This window comes from Colias philodice, chromosome 14 (assembly GCF_061535455.1).
Source record: "Colias philodice isolate Cphi_HAF_F1 chromosome 14, ilColPhil1 Martin Lab GWU primary, whole genome shotgun sequence".
NCBI classification, from domain to species: domain Eukaryota; kingdom Metazoa; phylum Arthropoda; class Insecta; order Lepidoptera; family Pieridae; genus Colias; species Colias philodice.
In genome coordinates, this window is record NC_143099.1 from 7,393,980 (window position 1) to 7,413,522 (window position 19,543).

Here is a 19,543-nt window from a genome sequence, read left to right on the forward strand (position 1 = left end):
GACGTTAATATGCAACCCCAATCCGTAGCTACTCTAAATGAGCTGTGTTCAGAAGTAGGTCAAAATGCGGAGGGCTGAAATTGGGACGTGCCCTAGAGCCGAGATCGGGGCGCTCGGTAGGCCTGGATTTTAACTTCAACAAAAAGTTTTGATGCTTCTATTTAATTTATGGAAATAGCAAGATGTTGGCATATACAAACAGCTTTAGCTGGTTGTGTGTCGAAATCGAGATGAGCCAGTAATATGCGTTGTGTGATACTTAGTTTCAAGGGCAAGCTGCAGCTTCATACTTAAATGTAATATTTTATTTTGAAATATTCTCGTGTTTTTATGAAACTAACTAGAGACCAAATACATACATATGCTTAAAACTTAAAATATTAAATGATATCTAACTTTCTTGACATTATAGGTAAGTGTGCTATATGACAGTACGCGTAGGTGTTGGGAATTAGTGGGTCAATAGCGATACAGGTTTTAGCTTAAATTTTGTTAGCAATTACATCTTGTTAATTGCCAAAGGCTCTTTGTTATAAAGTATTTATATTGTATGAGATACTATACTCTAGTATGACGTATTGTAAATATATAATTAATAATAGATAAATAAATAATCATAAATGCAAATGAGAACGCAATACCCGCTGTATAAATATAATACATACATAGTTACGTACATCGTTGAAATAGTTTGTAAGTTTTCCAACTAGTGTTAGGCGGATTATAATACTTATACGCTTAGTATGTGAAAAACGTTTTGCGTGTATACCTACGTACGTAGTACAGAGCTAAGGAATTTTCATCAATTCGACATGAAAATGAATTCTTATGTTCGCCTCGGTGCATGTTGATATTGACACGAATAGCGACCCGTCATGCCAATTGAAAGTGCCTCGTGTATATTTATACGTTGGAACACTTACAGGTTCAAAGTTCCATCGGATGTATGTATTGTCGGAGTTTGATCATTCTATGCTCATTTGATGCTTTCGTTTTGATATTTTAAGTAGCATATGATAATGTTGATGAATTTTGCACTCTAACTGAAAATCGTAACTTATGTAATTAATAAAACCAATTTACTAACATTTATTCAATAAAGGTGTACTAATGACGCTTTTGTTAGTCTGTGCAGCTGCAGCTTCAGGTACACAATCTTGAATGACAAGTCGAGCAGATTTGTTTCGGAAATAAATATTGGAAAGTAGTCTTTCAAATGACTTTCACTTGTCTGTGATGCTCTCGTTTGCTCCCGAAATAATTAAGAATTTAATAATTCATTTCAAGAAAAACACAAGCTAATGTTTTTCCGTGAACGAGCATAAAAATAAAACATTGCAAAAATGTTTCATAAAAAATTCACGAGTTACGCAATCAGTATCAAACAAAAACATACGTTGCCTCACGTTTAAGTTTTTATACTACTGCTAATTTGAACATCGTTAGGGCAATTATATCAATTAAAACAGAAAATAGTATTTCTATAATTTGAAAAATTTGCACTTAGGTAGGCCGTAGGAGTAATAAAGTTATTTTTAGTCCTGCATTTGATGGGTTTAAATGTGTTAGTAGTTATAGGGGTATTCGTTTTCAATGGACAGTTATCTTAATATCAAATTTGTTCTTAATGTTCTTTTTTATTATATTAGAGAATACCTAACTATATGTTTAACTTTCCTAATTCTATAGTTTGACAATGCATGCATTTCGAGTTTTGTAAGTGTACAACACAAATTTTAACTATTCAAGTTAAATTTATTCTTACGTGATAATCCATGTGTTATCATTCCGACCACTGTTCATCCAAGACACTGGCTTTGAATTATTCAAATAATGGACATTCTGATTTAACACTTGTTTCAGATTTACGTAATATTTATTTTTGTAGTCACTTGTTGACAACAATGACTAGTTTATCTCAATTGGGTGTTATATTCAAATCTTACGAAGCTATGTGGGTATCGTATGATGTTTAATTAAATGGTTAGGAATTTATTGAAAGAAAGAAAAGTAGAACCGTAGAAAGTACTCAAAACCTTTTTTCATGCTTTTTCTTTCCATTTGAACATAATACACCTTACGAAAACTATTTTAAATCGACTATATTAAATTTAATGCATTTGCGATGTACGTCTGCATTCCTTTAAAGGGATCACAAGGAAGTCAATAAAGCGATCATCTAAAAAGCAAGAACTGTCGTCATTTATTTGTCTATCACATGAAAATGTAAACACAGCATCCGTCCTCTAAACCTCATAGTTACGAAAGATCATACAAGCGTTCCCGTTAGTGTATTAGTCAATAGTTGCTCTAGAAAAATTTGTTTAGGAATATGTTGATCGTAGAACCGGAACTGCTGCGTGCATTGACCGCTGGTGCATCGGTGCACGCACGCGCACCCTCAGCTGATCCTGTTTGTTCGTTATAATGGAATGATTTTAGATAACACGAGCTATTTGAAGATAGACCGTTATTTTTAAAAGGTTCTTGTGATTTGATGATAAATTCTCCAATGATAATTCTCATTTCATTAGAATTTAGATACTATTGGTGATTTATTTGTGTAATGAATTATGTGAATAGTGTTAGAAGTTATCTAAACAGATCACAAATATATATTAAAACGAATAACGACAACGTATTCAAAAGAGACGGATTTTCTTATTACTAATTGAGATAGACCTATTCTGAAGTCAGTGAAAAGTAAATTATGTTTTAATTGTGCGGATACCAGAGTTTATCAATTATTAAGAACGAAGTACTAAAACTTCTATTTCTGTCGGAACTTTACCGAGAGACGTCTTTGAATTGAATTTGTCTGATCTTTTGAAGATAAGATCCTCATTTGCTCTCTTGTGTAATATTCATGAAATCTTGATATTTCATCGGGTTTTCTTATAACGGTTGGTAATTAATTTTGTAGTTCTTTAGACGATAATGAACTCGCTCTTTTGGTTATAATAAATCATAAATATACCGGTTATTTAAAATTTATTTAAATTATAGAAGTATTCAGAAATATAGAAGTCTCACTATCCATTAAAAACTATTCATGATACGTACTAACTACTAATATTATGTATTTTATATTGTATTTAAATATCATCCATACTAATATTATAAATGCGAAAGTAACTCTGTCTGTCTGTCTGTTACTCAATCACGCCTAAACTACTGAACCAATTTGTATGAAATTTGGTATGGAGATATTTTGATACCCGAGAAAGGACATAGGCTACCTTTTATTGCGAAATATTTACCACGGGCGAAGCCGGGGCGGACCTCTAGTTTGTAATAAATTAAAAGCGAAGCTATATAACTAGGCTACCCCTGAAAAATTATATACTGTTGGTTTCTTAAAAAAAATCATAAATAATTCACATTGCCATTTAAAATATTCAAATTCTATACTTAAAAATACATACATATACGCAATGTATTCCTCCGTATTTGCTCCATCCCCCGAGGACTAAGCGTTATGAACGAGCGAGTTTTATAAATAGGATCTGCTTCTGCTTTATTCTGGTTGATGGAAATGTTTTTGATCGAAGCGCATGCTTTGTGGAATCCGGTGTGGATGAGGAAGGATTTAAGGTGGCTCACCTGCCTCTTTGCTTGCTCTGACAAAAAGCTTTGATGTTATATGTGATTGTATTTATGGCGCTAGTCTTACCTGAGTCTGTTCCTTTTGTAATTTTAGTGAACTATAAAAGTATACACTCAGTTTGCATATCAAATTGATAGCTAAAACTGGCTGCAAACCATCCTTAAGCCTAAGTGCATTTCCTATCATCTTTTTCAAAATCTCAAAAGGTATACGTTAAATTGTAATAATTTATACATTCACCATTAAAATTAACCCCACCACCAAGTGAAGCAGATGTTCAAATGACCTCCACCCACAAATGATTCTTGAACGAAAATACAACTCAGGTTTAACATGCTTACTCATTGTGACTTGTGTCGAATATGGTGTCGGTAATTAATGTTTACGATAACGGAGTCTATATTCGAATACAAAAACATAATCGATTTAAATACGAAATTCTCGTGTTCATGTTAATTGTAGCTATAAAATTACATGACCAAAAAGAGTAACACAAACGAATCCGAATACGAGTACAAATTTTAGTAACGATATTAAACTTACAGGTAATTCACAAGAACAACACTTTTGAAAACGATAATATAAATCGTATGCATTTAAGGCGAAATGAGACCCAAAACAGACGTTTCGAGCGCACGGAGAATTAATTTTTTTCTTCAAAAACTTTGAATTAGATTTTTTTTATTTATCGATTTATTTAATTGAAGAGTTTGTTTAGTGACGTTTGGGAACCGAAACACGATTGACAAAATTTGCCTCGATAGAAAAACGTTGTGAAGTTGCCCAAAAATTAAACGGTGACTCAATTTCATTTGGACAATAGTAAAGTAATATCAATGAAACTTTATCCACATCCACTTCCATTCAATTCTTGAGGGACGTACGGGATTAGATTTTTCAGTTAATACATCAGTAATTTAAAAAAAATATATTTATAAACTATGATCAAAAAATTGCGCGCAGGCCGGTCGCTTCCGCCGTTCCGCCTCCTGTTAGTCGACGCCAACGCGTCTTAGAGAGCAGTCCTGTACAACTTTTTCGCGCGGTGCCGTTGTCTACTCGCATACGTGATTTAGTGTTAGTGTTACTAAAGTTTTTCATAAACATGGTGAATTTTGGTGGCCAAAACATTGATGGTGAGAACATTAGGAATAAAATGTTGCGAAGGCAGATGAAGAAACTACAGTTATTGAATCTAAATAGGTAAGTTTAATGTTTATCATGCTTATTTATATTTATTATGTCTTTAGGTCGCTACAAGTCTAAAGATTTCAACTTCAAATATTTTGATTACTAGATATATGTTTACAAGTCTAAATTGAGAAACGCATAAATGAAAATCTGATAGTTATTTTTATTTGTAATAAGTAATATTATTTTAGTCATATTTTGAGATTTCATTACCTATTTATGATTTTTGTATTAGTACATATATGTTTACAAAGTCTGAATTTAGCAACGCACAAATCAAGATTTTATAATTTTATGCACTCTGTCTTTATTTTTATTTATAATTTTATTATTGGTATATATAGGTAATGTTTTAATTGTTTTTTGAGATTTCATTTTCCAATAAATATACTACTGATTTGTGTATGTATGTTTATTTCTAATAGCGAAGCGCGACCACGAAAAATCCGATGTGCAGCTCGCAAGCCAGGACGCAATAAAGACACGTTGGTCTTTTAGACCAACCATGATTACCAGAAAGTGATATGGATCTTCAGACAGTTTCACATAGTACTTTTTTTGTGTAAGTTTATTCTTATGTCATTTATTTATAAGTCATAAGATTGAAGATAGTGGAATATTTCAGACTAGTGTAAGTTATCACTGACGGGTAGGTAATTACCAGTGAGATCAGAAACAATTTTTATTTCAACCCTATTGCGTACAACTTTTTTGTTTTTTTTTTATTGTATTATAACTACTGTCTGAGGTCTTTCACTGCACCGGTAATTGTAATTTTTTTACTTATTAGATATCATGCTATCTTAGGCTTATTGCTGATCTACTTACAATTCTATACACATGTGAGCAATCCCAAGACAAGGATTAGATCTAGACAGGATTAGATAAAGGATATTTATTTATACATATATCAATTCGAATGAATGTATGTATGAGTAATTTTTTTATTTGTTTTTATGAATACTATTTGCATATTATGCATAAGCATAATTACTTATAAATTTTATATAAAAAATATTTGAAAAATTTGTAGTTATGTAACTATGAAGTATGTAGGTAACTAAGCCGACAAACGACTTTTTTACGAGCTAGGACAATAGAGCGATAAACGAACAGACACAGCTGCGAAATTTTTTACATATTTTATAAAAGCACTTGTTATAATAATTGCGGTCAACCGTAAAAATTTGCAAACAAAAGAACGATTTTCTCAGAAAGTTTGCTATGTATGACGCCGACAATCGAGTTTATTACGGGCTAGGATAATAAAGCGACAAAGGAACGTACACAGCTGTGCAATTTTTTCTAGTTTTGATGACAGTATCTTTATAATAATCGTGGTATTATAAGAGGTATTATTAATTAATTTTTCTCCTATTATAACTTATTATGGTTGTTTCAGCACCTCAATGTACAAGGATAGCTCAAAGTAACGGGCAAGAGACATATTTATTTACGGAACAAGGAGAAGAAGTCGTATCAAGAAGATAAACATTGGAACAATAAAATGGTAACAAAACCAGCATTCGAAAATATCTGATGCAAAATAAGTATAATAAGTATATCAAAATGTCGGATATATTTATTCAAAAATAATCAAAATTGTAAATAATATTTGTTTGTCTATTATTGTTTTTTTTTTTCAATAAATATGATATAAAAACAAAAACCCGCTTTTTTTAATCTTTTAAAACCGATAATAATGTAAAAAAAAACAAACGTAAATAGCATTATTCTTTTATGTATTTTTATTATCATATTGTACGTAAAGTTCCCATGTCGAAAAACTATAAAATTTGTTTACAAAGATTTGAAAATAAGCTAGTAACGTAGGTAGCGACAATTCTAACAATAACAAATATGTAATTACATCATAAAATAATTTAGTCGCAAGCTCAGTTTTTGTAATCAGATTTGTACCAATTAAAAATCGACCTTCGTGCAAAGGAACAAAGGTCGATTTTTCTAGTTCGATGGGCCCGGCAACGAAAAGACGTTGCCGGATCGCTTTACTCAGCTTTAACCGCGCGAATATAAGAATATAAGTAAAGTTCATTGAACCTCCGTTAGTTCCGTATGTTTCCGTCATCTATTCAGTTGTGTGGCGTGGCGAGGGGAATTTTGTGAAGCGTCCCGCGCGCTCTTATGCTCCACCCAGGGGGCGTAGCCCAAAAGGTGCACAAGCATGATTGTATTTCGTCTTAAGTACAGTGTACACGTGTTATTTCAAAATAGAACATTAATTTACAGTTGACCTTCGTCTAGTTTACAAGTAACCATCTGTTACATATTAACTATTGTATTTACAATCGCAATCAATACATTTTGTGAGTCTATCTGGTAATTAGTCTTGTTAATGAATTATTCGGATCCGGTAATTGAACTAGTCTGAGCGATGTAACCCTGGTCTAGATGTATAAGACTACACACTATTCAAATGAACATACATGTAATATGTTGTAAATTCATCAAGTTTAAAATTCAAAGCGTTTATTATAAAACTTATTAAATTATGTACTAGTGTAAAAATTCCAGCCAGCCGTCGTTTTAACTTATAAGAACTAACGTTCCTGCATTTTGTTATATTTTTAGTAGTGATTAACTCTCCCAAGTCATAGATTGGTTACTGCATATTAAATTAGAGTCAGTAGGAGAGTTCTGTATGTATCTTTAATGATCTCCATCCATAATTTAGGCTATATTAGTGCACACGCAAACATTCGCACAGCCGTTAGCGGAATGATGTCAAGTCATTCATTGCTAAACAGATAGGTACGTACCGCATACGAGTCATGGTGAAGTACGAATTCGCGTACTATGTAGGTAGTTACATACATGCGTAATTGATATTTGATACGTATGTTTGTTTTGATAAAGATACGTATTTTAGAAGTATAGCTCATTGAATATGGATGGATTGAAGGTCGTGCTACATAAACAAGGTCAACACGAACATTGACATTCCTGTTGCTATTTTGTTTAGTTCACGGAAAATAGTATTTTGTTATTTAGTTCGTCTGGCATTTAAAAGACTTTGAAAAAGGAATAATCGATCTACCGAATGTTATTTGAATGTCTCGGAAGCAATTATCTATCCTTGCTTTTTTACATTACTTATAGGATGATAAAAAACTGTACAGTGTAGAGGTATTTGTGTATACTATAACTATAAAGTACAACCACAGAATAGTTAATAGTACTGGTATAACTAACAAAAAATTGCATCTTGTATTGTATTGTGTGTGCATAGTGTAATAAATTTCTTTTTCCAACTCAATCCTAACTCGTCTCTGTAGCAAGAGACCATTCTTCGTTTTTTTCCTTTATATTTCCTTTATAAATAAAAAAGCAGTGCCTTAAGCTATGTAACAATTTCTATACAATACTGAAATCTCAAATTCCAACTTGTAATTTATTCAAAAGAGAGCGTCAAGGACCGAGGGTGGCTTTCACTGTTAAAATTTATAATAAATATTTAATTGGTACATTATATTGAAGAAAAAGTATAATAAAAGTATTTAGTATAGTCATTAATTTAACATACTATTCTCGTTTTTCCTCTGTTAATTCCTTGGGAAACATGCTAGAACAATATTGAGAATAATACATGATATTTCATATAATGTATTTTATTTGATTTAGTGTGCTTTCAACAAATCAGGTGATGGAGAACGGATGAATGGACGGATAAATTATAATAGAGTTTCCTATAAAAAGAATATGAAGGCCACTGGTGCACGAATAAATTATATTTTATCCATGAATCAATACAGTAAATCCTTGTCGTTTATTAGGATCATATGAATAAACATACGTGGCTACAGTCATGGGATGTTACGTTAGTACAAATATATAATATGTAGTACCTACATGTAGATTATATAACGCTAAAAGCGTAACATTGTACCGGTATACGTAATGTTTATATTTAGAGTACTTCGTGGGAACGGAGAGATGAAATTCGTTACACCTAGCGTCATGTTACATTTGTCTGTCTAGCATAATTTATGATCCATAGTACATAATATACTGCTACATGATATAGAAGCAATATGATCAAAACAATTTATAGATATTAAATTATCATTTAAATTTAATTCTGTGTTACATAGAATTGCTCTATAATTAAGCTTACTTTCATAATGTTAAACCTCTCCAATCCACATAAAAATCCAGTAAAAACTAAAAGGGCATTATACTCGCAAGTCGTAAGAAACACAATTATTATCATCGTTGTTAGGCAATTGAACGTTCGATTAAAGAAACTATATTCGTTCACGTACAGCTATACAATTCCGTTCAAAACAACAATAGTACTATAGTTATTACGTGATATTTGTTAAATAGCGCAAATAAGTTATCAACTTCTGTGAACAAACAGATAGAAAGCAGTCTGTCACGCGAAGTGGCGCGGCGCGGCGGGCAGGTTCGTCGACGATGTTTTGCAACCGATCGCGCGACTGATCCGCCCCTCGCGTTCATTGACCCACTGAACCCGGCGGAAAATGCGTGAAGCGTCCTCCTCGAATTGTTGTCATTCCCGATTCCGTTATGTGAAAATGTGGGAATGAAAATTGCATACGATATTTAAAATTTTAATCAGCAATTCGTCATAAGATAATGTTCGGCTGTTTAAAAATATTGCTTATCTTTATTGGCTTTGTTTTGTTTGATAACATATCCGCAGATGCAATACGTAGTTAAAGTGCATAGCCTTTTGTTGTTGTTAATTAATGGCTGATACACTTTATAATATCACAATTTGACCAACAAATTGATATGAACATTAAAGATGATAAGAATTTAAAATATCTACTAATGGAGAATATGAAGAGATTTTACGTATGCCCATATTTATTGTGTGACAACTGGGAAGGATATCAAAGTTTTTGGTTTAATTAATATGTTGAATTATCAATTTAGTTGCCTTAATAGCAAAATGTAAATAAAATTCTCTCTATATGTGAATAAAAACAATCCTCAAAAAATATCTTACGATCGTTAACATTCCTCAATGTAGCGAAAGTTACAAAAATTCACGTTATTACACAGCAGATAACTAATATAATCAGTACTTATAAATATTCATAGCAAGAAAGTATTCAGTGATTTTACTCCGGTCGCAGTTGAAATGTTTCGCGTTTGGCCTAGTTACGCAACCTTGAATAAGTACCCAGCTTCTATTATTGGAACTTGTTTCCCGCGTGCTCTGCGAATGCTGCTGGATGAATTAAATACGATTGAGTTTATGAAAATTTTAAATTATCTTTCATAATGTTTAAAAAGTAGTCAGTTAATCATAATGTTCAGGTGCTAGCCGTCGTTAAGGATAAATGCATCTTGCACAGATGATTTGCGCAGTAATCGTATAGATTATAGTGTTATGTGTGAATATGAGGTAGATCATATCTAAAATGTAACATCATTCACACATCACATAAAAATGGAAAGTATAAAAAATACTTATTATACGTGATAGAGACTAGAAAATTAAAATGAAATGCAAAGTAGTGAGAAAGGTATGGAATATTTTAATTTAGTGCATATAAGTGTGAATATCTTGTAAATGCTTTTGGAAGAGACTTGAGTTGAAAACTAAAGTTCAAAAGCGAGCTCGATTTAATTCCGTTTAAAAACTTGTATGAGAACGGGTTCTCTCAGATAAGATATTTTACGTAGAAGCAAGGAAACTTAAATAATTGAAGTACCTATATAATTTGGCTTGTTAAATGTAATTAGGTGACCGAAACATTTAATCTCACGTTACAGGAAGTTTAGCATCCTATACTTTATCTTATTAATGTCATGAGCCTTTATTCTCTTTGTAACAGAAACAGTCCTGTAACTTGTACGGTCTAAATTACACACAGTAAACACATTATGTTCATCTTGGGTCTAATGTACTTCGTTGACCTTAATGGCGCCCAACGTGTACATTAAAATATCCAAGAAACAAAATTATTCACATGCAATAATATAGCTATAGAACGACCAACTGTATTCTACTTTTCAATTTAGGTATATTGAACAATTCGAAGTAAATTTTAGACACGTACACTCATATTTTTTGTAAATTTAAAGCTATTCAACATTAATTGTAATCCCTCTTGTTAAATAGAGCAGTAAATTACTGTAACCCTGAACAACCGAGCAGTAATTGAACCACGTTAAAGAAGGTATTTAGAGAGACTCAAGACGGCTTCTTTTGTTTACAATACCTATAGATCAAGAGCCCACGACGGCCAGACTTTCCTTTCTTTCGGAAAGTTGAAAGTTTCTCTGTATATGTCTCCTATACAGATAAGAACGACTAGCGACTATCAAGTTTGGGTTGTGGTTACTTTGGCAGGAAACAGGTAGTGAAGGTGTATAAAATGGTACCTAACTTTCATTATAGTTTAAAAGCTAAATTTTATATATGTTACTTGGGGACCTATAAAAAGACATTACCTTAAGAGCCAGACAGTTTTCATGGTTCTTACATCTAGCCAGACACATTTAAAAAATAACTAACATATCATCAAATTCACATCACTACCTAAAAGCGTAACAAATATGAAATAACCCACTAAAACATTAGTTAACTATAATTATTAAAAAAATAAAAGTATAATATATAAGTAATAAAGTTATTACTTATCTTTTACGGGGGTTTATGTTGATGAAATTTCACGTATCTCGATGACACAATAAAAAAGTCATCGGGATACGTGAAATTCCATCAACATAAGTCTAAGTAAAAGATAAGTAATAACTTTATTTCTTATATATTATACTTTTATTTTTTTAATAATTATAGTTAACTAATGTTTTTAGTGGGTTATTTCATATTTGTTACGCTTTTAGGTAGTTATGTGAATTTGATGATATGTTAGTTATTTTTTAAATGTGTCTGGCTAGATGTAAGAACCATGAAAACTGTCTGGCTCTTAAGGTAATGTCTTTTTATAGGTCCCCAAGTAACATATATAAAATTTAGCTTTTAAACTATAATGAAAGTTAGGTACCATTTTATACACCTTCACTACCTGTTTCCTGCCAAAGTAACCACAACCCAAACTTGATAGTCGCTGGTCGTTCTTATCTGTATCGGAGACATATACAGAGAAACTTTCAACTTTCCGAAAGAAAGGAAAGTCTGGCCGTCGTGGGCTCTTATATTACTAGACTGTATGACGCATTCTGTTATTTTGTATTTCAAAAAATTTTAGAGACGTAAGTTTTCAGAGGTTTAAGGTTTAGGTTGGTTTAGAAATATGTAGAGCTAGGGCATTGGCTAGGGTGTATACAGAAATGTTAATTGAATAATATGACGACGTTTTACACAAGAAAACTTGACGAAACAAATAGTGGGAGTATTTTGATTTTTGACAGTCCAAACGTACAAAAACCATCAAAACAATATTAATATTCCACGTGTATTGTTTTCATAATATGATAACACGTTTATGAGCCGTTAATTAGCATAGTGTCTTATGTGTATTGAAATAAAAGAACATAATATAGTGTAGTATCGCCGTGGTTTTGGGTATAATGTACTGTATAAAAAAGAACTTTTATTTATGATCATATTATCCAACGCTCCTCTTGCACAGACTTCAACATTAATTTATATTGGGATTAGTGTCTACAAATATTCTTCAGATCTTCGGTACAAAGTTGGGATATATCTTTGTGCTAAGATGAAAGATCATAGTCTGAGGTTTGGCAAGGTGCATGCGAGTTTTAGCTCGAACTCAACTAGGTACAATCAGAGACGTCCGTGGTTTGGAACGGTACCAACGTCTGTTACAATGAAAGTGCTCGTCATGATCTGTTATTTTAATGCCAATTTTGTTAGGATAACGTAAGCGGTATTTATGTTTTCATTGCAGCGTGGTTGGGAAGTTGCCTAGCAATGAAGTAACCTTCAAACAAACATTGCTGGGAGCGTAGTAGGATATATTATAGTCTAAACTCATACGTCATTAATCCATTTGACCTAGTGGGTTTATTGTGGTCTTAACCCACGTTGGGTTCGCTTCCCGCTACATATTTTCGTTTGTAGCAACTGTGTGTCTCACGTTAAATCGCAAACACTAGGAAATACTAAGTAGTGTTGTCTTAACTAAACACAATTTTGGAAGAAATAGTTTCATCTATGTAGTGAAACTTTTTCTTCCAAAATCGTGTTTAGTTTAATAATATTATTTGTTTAGTATAATCGTATTTTTATGCTTCAATTATTATTTGAGAGCTTGTTATGTCATACAAAAAGTGTTCATAAACAAATTGTATACCAAAAAACTTCCATTTAATATAGATTCTTCGCGAAAATATATTTTTGCTCTATTCGCTATAGTGGTGCAGAGATGAAGACCATTTATATCCGCCTCGTAATTATCATTATGTAACACTTAAGTCAATGACAATTAAAATAATAAGTAATAACACACAATAAAACACACAGCTACTTGCATCATGTGCATGGCCTTATTTAATAAGGTAAACTGCATGCATTCATAACATACTTCATCCCATGAGTTCACAGCATAGCTAAATAAATACTCAAGCATCTCAATGTGCACATTGCATGTAATGAATATTGTTCTTCGGATACGGTGACAAGGTCACACGGTAGGGCTTCAGCGAACTGGGCCAGTAACAGTTATAACATGGACTGAATACAAGTTCGCAGTCATTGTTTACGAATTCTTTGTTAATTTGTTGTGGGTTGTGCCTTTTTTGGAGTTTAAAAATGTATAATAAATATTTTTGTAGTTGTTTTTTACAGCCTTTTAATGTAATCGATTATTAAGTGTTAAGTATTCTATTAAGTACGGTGACTATGCAGGAATCAACACTGTTTAAATCAATTACATATTATATGAATATAATATTACGCATATGCATTCAATGTGTAGTAACATCCATAAAATACTATTATTTATTGTAAATACATAGTTACTAAATTAATTAATTACAAGTCTATTTTAGCTATAATTGAGTATAGTTACACTATAAATTAAAATTCATCTATACTAAGGCCATAAAGATTGAAAACATGGAAAGTTACCTAACGTCATAACGTTGCGATAATATTGTTCTATAATTCCAGTCTATTAATTGTATCTTTTAAATGCATTATCTTGTTAAACGGGATTATTATAATAATATATGAGATCCACTTGTACACAACAATGTAATTGACAAAGGTATCCTTGGTCTCTTGCTATAAATGTTCTGCAAAATAACACACATGCCATATTATCATGCTGGAGGTAACAAAAACTATTTCTGGATGATTATTATTTCAGTAAATTATGAAATAACATTAAATTTGTTATCTGTAGATATATAACTATAAAGTGTATAGGGATTAAAAGATAATAAATCATCTTACATCAATAAAACTGTCTAGTAATTATAGTCAAGGCTTTACAAACCGTTTCTTTACAAGGTTCCTGCGGTTTTTAACCGACTTCAAAAAAAAGGAGGAGGTTATCAATTCGGCCGGTATGTTTTTTTTTTATGTATGTACACCGATTACTCCGAGGTTTCTGAACCGATTTACGTGATTCTTTTTTTGTTCGATGCGGGATGGTGTCGAATTGGTCCCATAAAAATTTTATTCGGATAGGCCCAGTAGTTTTTATTTTATGAGCATTTTTGTCTGTATATTTGTAAATGTTGCAAGTGCAAGTTTGAAGTCGGTTGTTTTTAACGCAGTTATCACTTGTATAATACATATATACATACAAGGAATAAGGAGAGAATAACGGATAGGTATATATATTTAAACCCCTATATATACTGATACCTACGCGTGTGTAAGGGGCAAGGGCCATCAATCATACATATTATGCCATAAGTAGGTATATGAACGTATAATATTTATTCATCATTGAATACGATTATTTTATGTAAAAAGTGTAAACCTTAGATATCAAATAAGAATCTATAAGTTTCCAGTGACATTGAAAACATCATTACGTGCTAAGATCGCCTTGAGGTCAAGCGTGAGTAGTCATTAAGTATTTCTGTGATTGAGTTGATAATTATTGAACGCCCACTGACCTGCTACTGTATGTTTATATTTTTAATTCACTTATTATTTAGAGCACGAATTCTTTGAAGTCATGTTGAAATTATGTCAACCTTCTTTCGCATGAAATAACGAAGGTGAAAACGTAAACCGTAAACAAATAAAATATAATAAATATTAAATATGTAGTTACTTTATAATTATTATGATCTCATTTGTACTTAGAATTAAAAAGTAACTATTAGATAAATACATAATATAATCAAATTCCAACATTTAGATACGTAATTGCATAAATTCTGTTTAAATTTAAATATTATTGCCGGGTGCATTGAATAGGTATGCTTAAGAAATCCCATCTGCCTAATAGCTATTAGACAGATTTGATTTTTTAGAGGAATTAAACGTGTGCCATTTCTCAAATGTAAAGCAGTACTTTACTACAGAGTACTTACCTATTCGCATTTTTATATTTCTTGTAAAATATTTGTATGCCGAATGATATAAACAAATGAGTAAAATAACAAATATCGGCGATTAATTGTATCAGAAACCTATAAATACTTGGCAATACTTCGAAGTGCATTCCGTAAACTATAAACTTCAATAGGTATCCAAAGTTATACTTGATATTTTGTTATTGTTCTTTTCTCTTTTTATGATATGTTTTATCTCTTTTACTCATATGGATGTAACCTTGAGATTGGACACAGCTAATAGTTAAACGAATCGTGATTTGGGCGGGGTTTTGCAGTGTTAAAATACATGTAACGCCATCTATCGCTCTTTATAATAAAACCATTTACGTAAACAGTCACTTCGTACAGATGGATTTAGTTTAGCTACTCGACGCAAGATGGCGCTAATAAAGATTTTGAGATTTTTGTGTTTATTTTTTAATCCTGCAGTCATGAATTGTATTGGAACTTTCATTGTGTCATTGCGTACATTAATTTTTAATTTAAAATTATTTTCATTTGTTACAGGTTTTAGTGGAATATGATGGCGTTGACTGGCAACGTCGAGAATGGGTAGCGGTGTACTCGCGTAGGACGTTTCGTGTGTTTTTAGTTGAAAGAACTTTAGTGTGGGCGCCTAGAAAAGTAGACAATAAAGAAGTTAAATGGCCAGCTCTGGTAAGATTCTTTTTTATTATCATAAAAATTAATTCTGCAGTTGTAAACTATAGCAACTAAGTCCTTTTTCCTTGGTTTGCATCATTGATAATAGATGGCGTTAGTAGTACTATATTCGAATTGTCCATACTCTACTTATACTAGCGCATCTAGAAGATTACGGGATCATTTTATAAATGTTTATAATCTATATCCAACTATATCAACGCCTGTTACAATGGAAAATTAGAGATTGATTAAAACAATAAAGATTTAGGATGCAACATTTTGTAACCTTAATTAGTTATGTCGTTTGTTCACGTATAAGATAAATAAGTAAATAACTATTTCTAAAGAATTCTAATTCTGAAGTTTCATCTATTGATGTCTATGTTTGAAGTAAACACATGTTCTATTAGGTACGTTATTTATAAATAATTCTAAGTACGAAGTCTCGTATTTAGCTGGTAATTATTAAAGATATGAATATGTATTTAACAAAGTACTTACTCTAATGAGTTATGAACCTTGACATCATTAATGTAGACCCGCATATCTCCTCTATCAATTAATTATGTGTATGTACTGCATGCCTAATGCACTTGAATTTAAAATATTGTGTATTTAGACCAGTATTCATGTATGCGCTCACGAGGCTCAAGAACCTCGGGAGACCTATTTTTTATGCTGATCACGTTTTCTTGGCTTGTACGAATTTTGTGTAACTAATAAAATATATTAAATAACCATTATGAAATTGTTGAACTGTTCCTGTTTCTTTCTGTATAATGTAATGGTCATATGGCTTATCATAATATCTATGAGATAATAATTAATCAATAATAATAATTGGTGAGTCCTGAGACATATCTGAATCAGAGAAGACAAAGCAATGTTATATTTACATATTTGGTATTTAGAATCAATATTATTAATTTATTAGTATTTTTGATAAAATTTATAACTTGTTTATCCAGTTCTCAAGCTAATCAATATATATTTTTAAAAGTTGTTTTTAACTTTTAATGTAGGTACTTACGTGAATGTAAAATTATATGATAAATACACCTAATTATAGTGCATTCACCCAGGACTCAAAATAGATTCGCTAACTTTGTATTCAGTGTTACACTTTATAAAATAAACAGCTTTGCAGTAATATTAGCAGGCTATAACAAAGTAGTCAATTATCAGTTTAAAATAATAGACACTGAACTATTGTATTCAAATTGGTATGAAATATTTTAAACCAAATTGGTATAGTTTTTAAATTTAGTTTTTCTATCCGAAATTATGTGTATAATTTTCGTTTTTATGTGAAGTTACTGAATATGTATGTTTTGTTGATCTTGATTATCTTCTTGAGTATTAAGAATCTTGATTATTATTATAGCATTCTTATTAATGTTCGAACTTTTGTTTCAGACCTTTACTCCGTTGACTGCGGAAGTAATTTTGCAAGCTGACGCACAGCCTGTAGAGTTTTTACATGACAAGCAGCTACAATATCTTGATTATGCAAACCTGCAACCATATCAGGTAAATAGTTATAATAACCTAATAGTTACAATACAAAGTAATAAAACATTCACCCAAGTTTAAGTCTACTTTCCGCCGTTCGCCGCTAGATGGCGATAGTATGCGCAGTTTACACTATGGAAATTTCCGCAAAGATGCTTTCTTGCATATAATTGCGAGCCGTATAACAATGTTGAGAACTTTACATAAATCAATATTTACAACACGTACGCTGTTACCGTGTACATAAATTCTAACAAGAATTTGGATGAATCACGTATATTTAGTTAATTTAGGTACGTTATTTCTTTACTGTTTCCCGTATTCACTGAGTCATTGTTGGTTTGTTTGATTAATGATTTGATGGCATTTTGATCGGTATTTAATGGTATTATTGCAGAAATTATAAACCCTTTTGAATCTATGTTGTTGCAAGCCAAAGAGTAGGGATATGTTAGTATAGGCACAATATAGGTTTTTTGAACATCAGAAACTGATCATTTGTTTGAGAATATAGAAGGATTTAACACCAGAACAAAACATTAATACATTTACTTCAATACCACATTATATCTATAGCAGGTAAAAATAATTTCACGCAATCTTCAAAAAGAAAGATACTACATAGTTTCATACAAACTTTAATCCCCTTTTAACCCTCTCAATTGCTTGTCCCATCAAAAATAATTGCGATGGTATTTTCAAAACATCTACCTAGAACTCGTTTTAATGAGCTTAAAAAAGGTTTCCAGCAAACTTTTATCCCCTTTCTAAGCGGCTTTGGAAGTGAATTTTTCGAAATTGTTTCACCGTACTCGTATTCGACTTTTCAGTGTGATGGTTTTTTATTTGTACTCAGAACATCGGTATAAATTCATTTTTGAACTTTATTTGTACAAACAGAGCACATGTTTTTAATATATCCCAATTAGGAATAAATTGGGCTATTATATCGAAGTTAATATTATTAACTAGCGGTCGGCCCCGGCTTCGCCCGTGGTACATTTTTACGTTTTCTCTACGTAAAAACCATCCTCGTACTTCAAGGAATATAATAAAAAAAGAATTATCGAAAGCGGTTCAGCCGTTCTCGAGTTATGCGCTTACCAACACATTTTGCGATTCATTTTTATATATAAGATACAGAAATTAAATGAATGGGTTGTTGTTTAACCATTACTGTGCTTCTTTTTCCCTATCCATTTTTGTATGTTTTTAACAATGAGGTAAAATTGGAAGTTTGACTCTTTAGTCTTTAGGTACAGTCTTATATTTTTTACCTAGAAGTTATATCTCTCAACAATTAACGAGGAATATTTGTTAATTATTTCATTTGTTTATTGTATTAAAAATATGAGCTAAAACGAACGGAATGACGCGGTTATGAACATCGTGAATCTGCGTTATATTCTCTATCTCGTATGTTATCTTAGATAAAAAGGGTAACCGCGTAGTTAAACGCATAACCGACCCAATTTTCTTGTGGCTATTCAAATGTTTATCCGAAGTTGTGCCCGGGCGTAGTGGGTAGATCAAGGACGGTGTCTGCCAAACAAGGGAGGGTTTCCCCGGGAGACGGGCGGAAAGGGGGGACGCCGGTGGTAGGGAGCGGTATGTTTTGATGCTCGCCGCCCGCTTTATTGATTTTCCGCGCCTCCACACCCTGCCTCCCCTTTATTATATACATATTCTGCCAGGTGGTGTGGTGTCGCTATTTTCGGGTATCCCGGCCGCTCCTGCTCAACCAATGATTGATTGAACGTTACGCAATTTACTTTTGTACGTTCCGAAATTTATTGAAGTGTTCGTAATTGAAATCGTGGTTACAAAGGTTAACAAGATATTGACAGGGAATGTTTTTAGAATCATTTCATAATACATACTTCCGACGCAATTTTGAAATGTAATAAAGTTTAATTTTCAGATGGCTTATTAAGTTACCGCTAATAAGTTTATCCTAACGTACAGCTTTAATTTAAATCATAATTATGGTTGGAGATGCAAGCGTCTAATACGCTTTCTATGTAATTTGTGTGACGCATGCGTTTATATAAAACTCAATTAGCCAAGTGGTAATGAAAGTTCTCG

At 32.0% G+C, this 19,543-nt stretch overlaps 1 protein-coding gene and 1 long non-coding RNA gene across 2 annotated transcripts in view; both read left to right on the forward strand.

Moving 5' to 3' along the window:
- Kdm3 (Lysine demethylase 3) overlaps positions 1-19,543 on the forward strand; it is a 138,123-nt gene that overhangs the window by 14,613 nt on the left and 103,967 nt on the right. Inside the window, exons 2-3 of the mRNA XM_089703034.1 lie at positions 15,809-15,958; positions 17,363-17,476. Of these exons, the coding sequence (XP_089559160.1) occupies positions 15,809-15,958; positions 17,363-17,476 (264 nt within the window). The remainder of the gene's footprint in view (positions 1-15,808; positions 15,959-17,362; positions 17,477-19,543) is intronic.
- LOC149482932 (uncharacterized) lies at positions 4,541-6,910 on the forward strand. Its single transcript, XR_016316643.1, has 3 exons — positions 4,541-4,810; positions 5,224-5,360; positions 6,201-6,910. It is a non-coding gene; the product is annotated as an uncharacterized LOC149482932 (long non-coding RNA).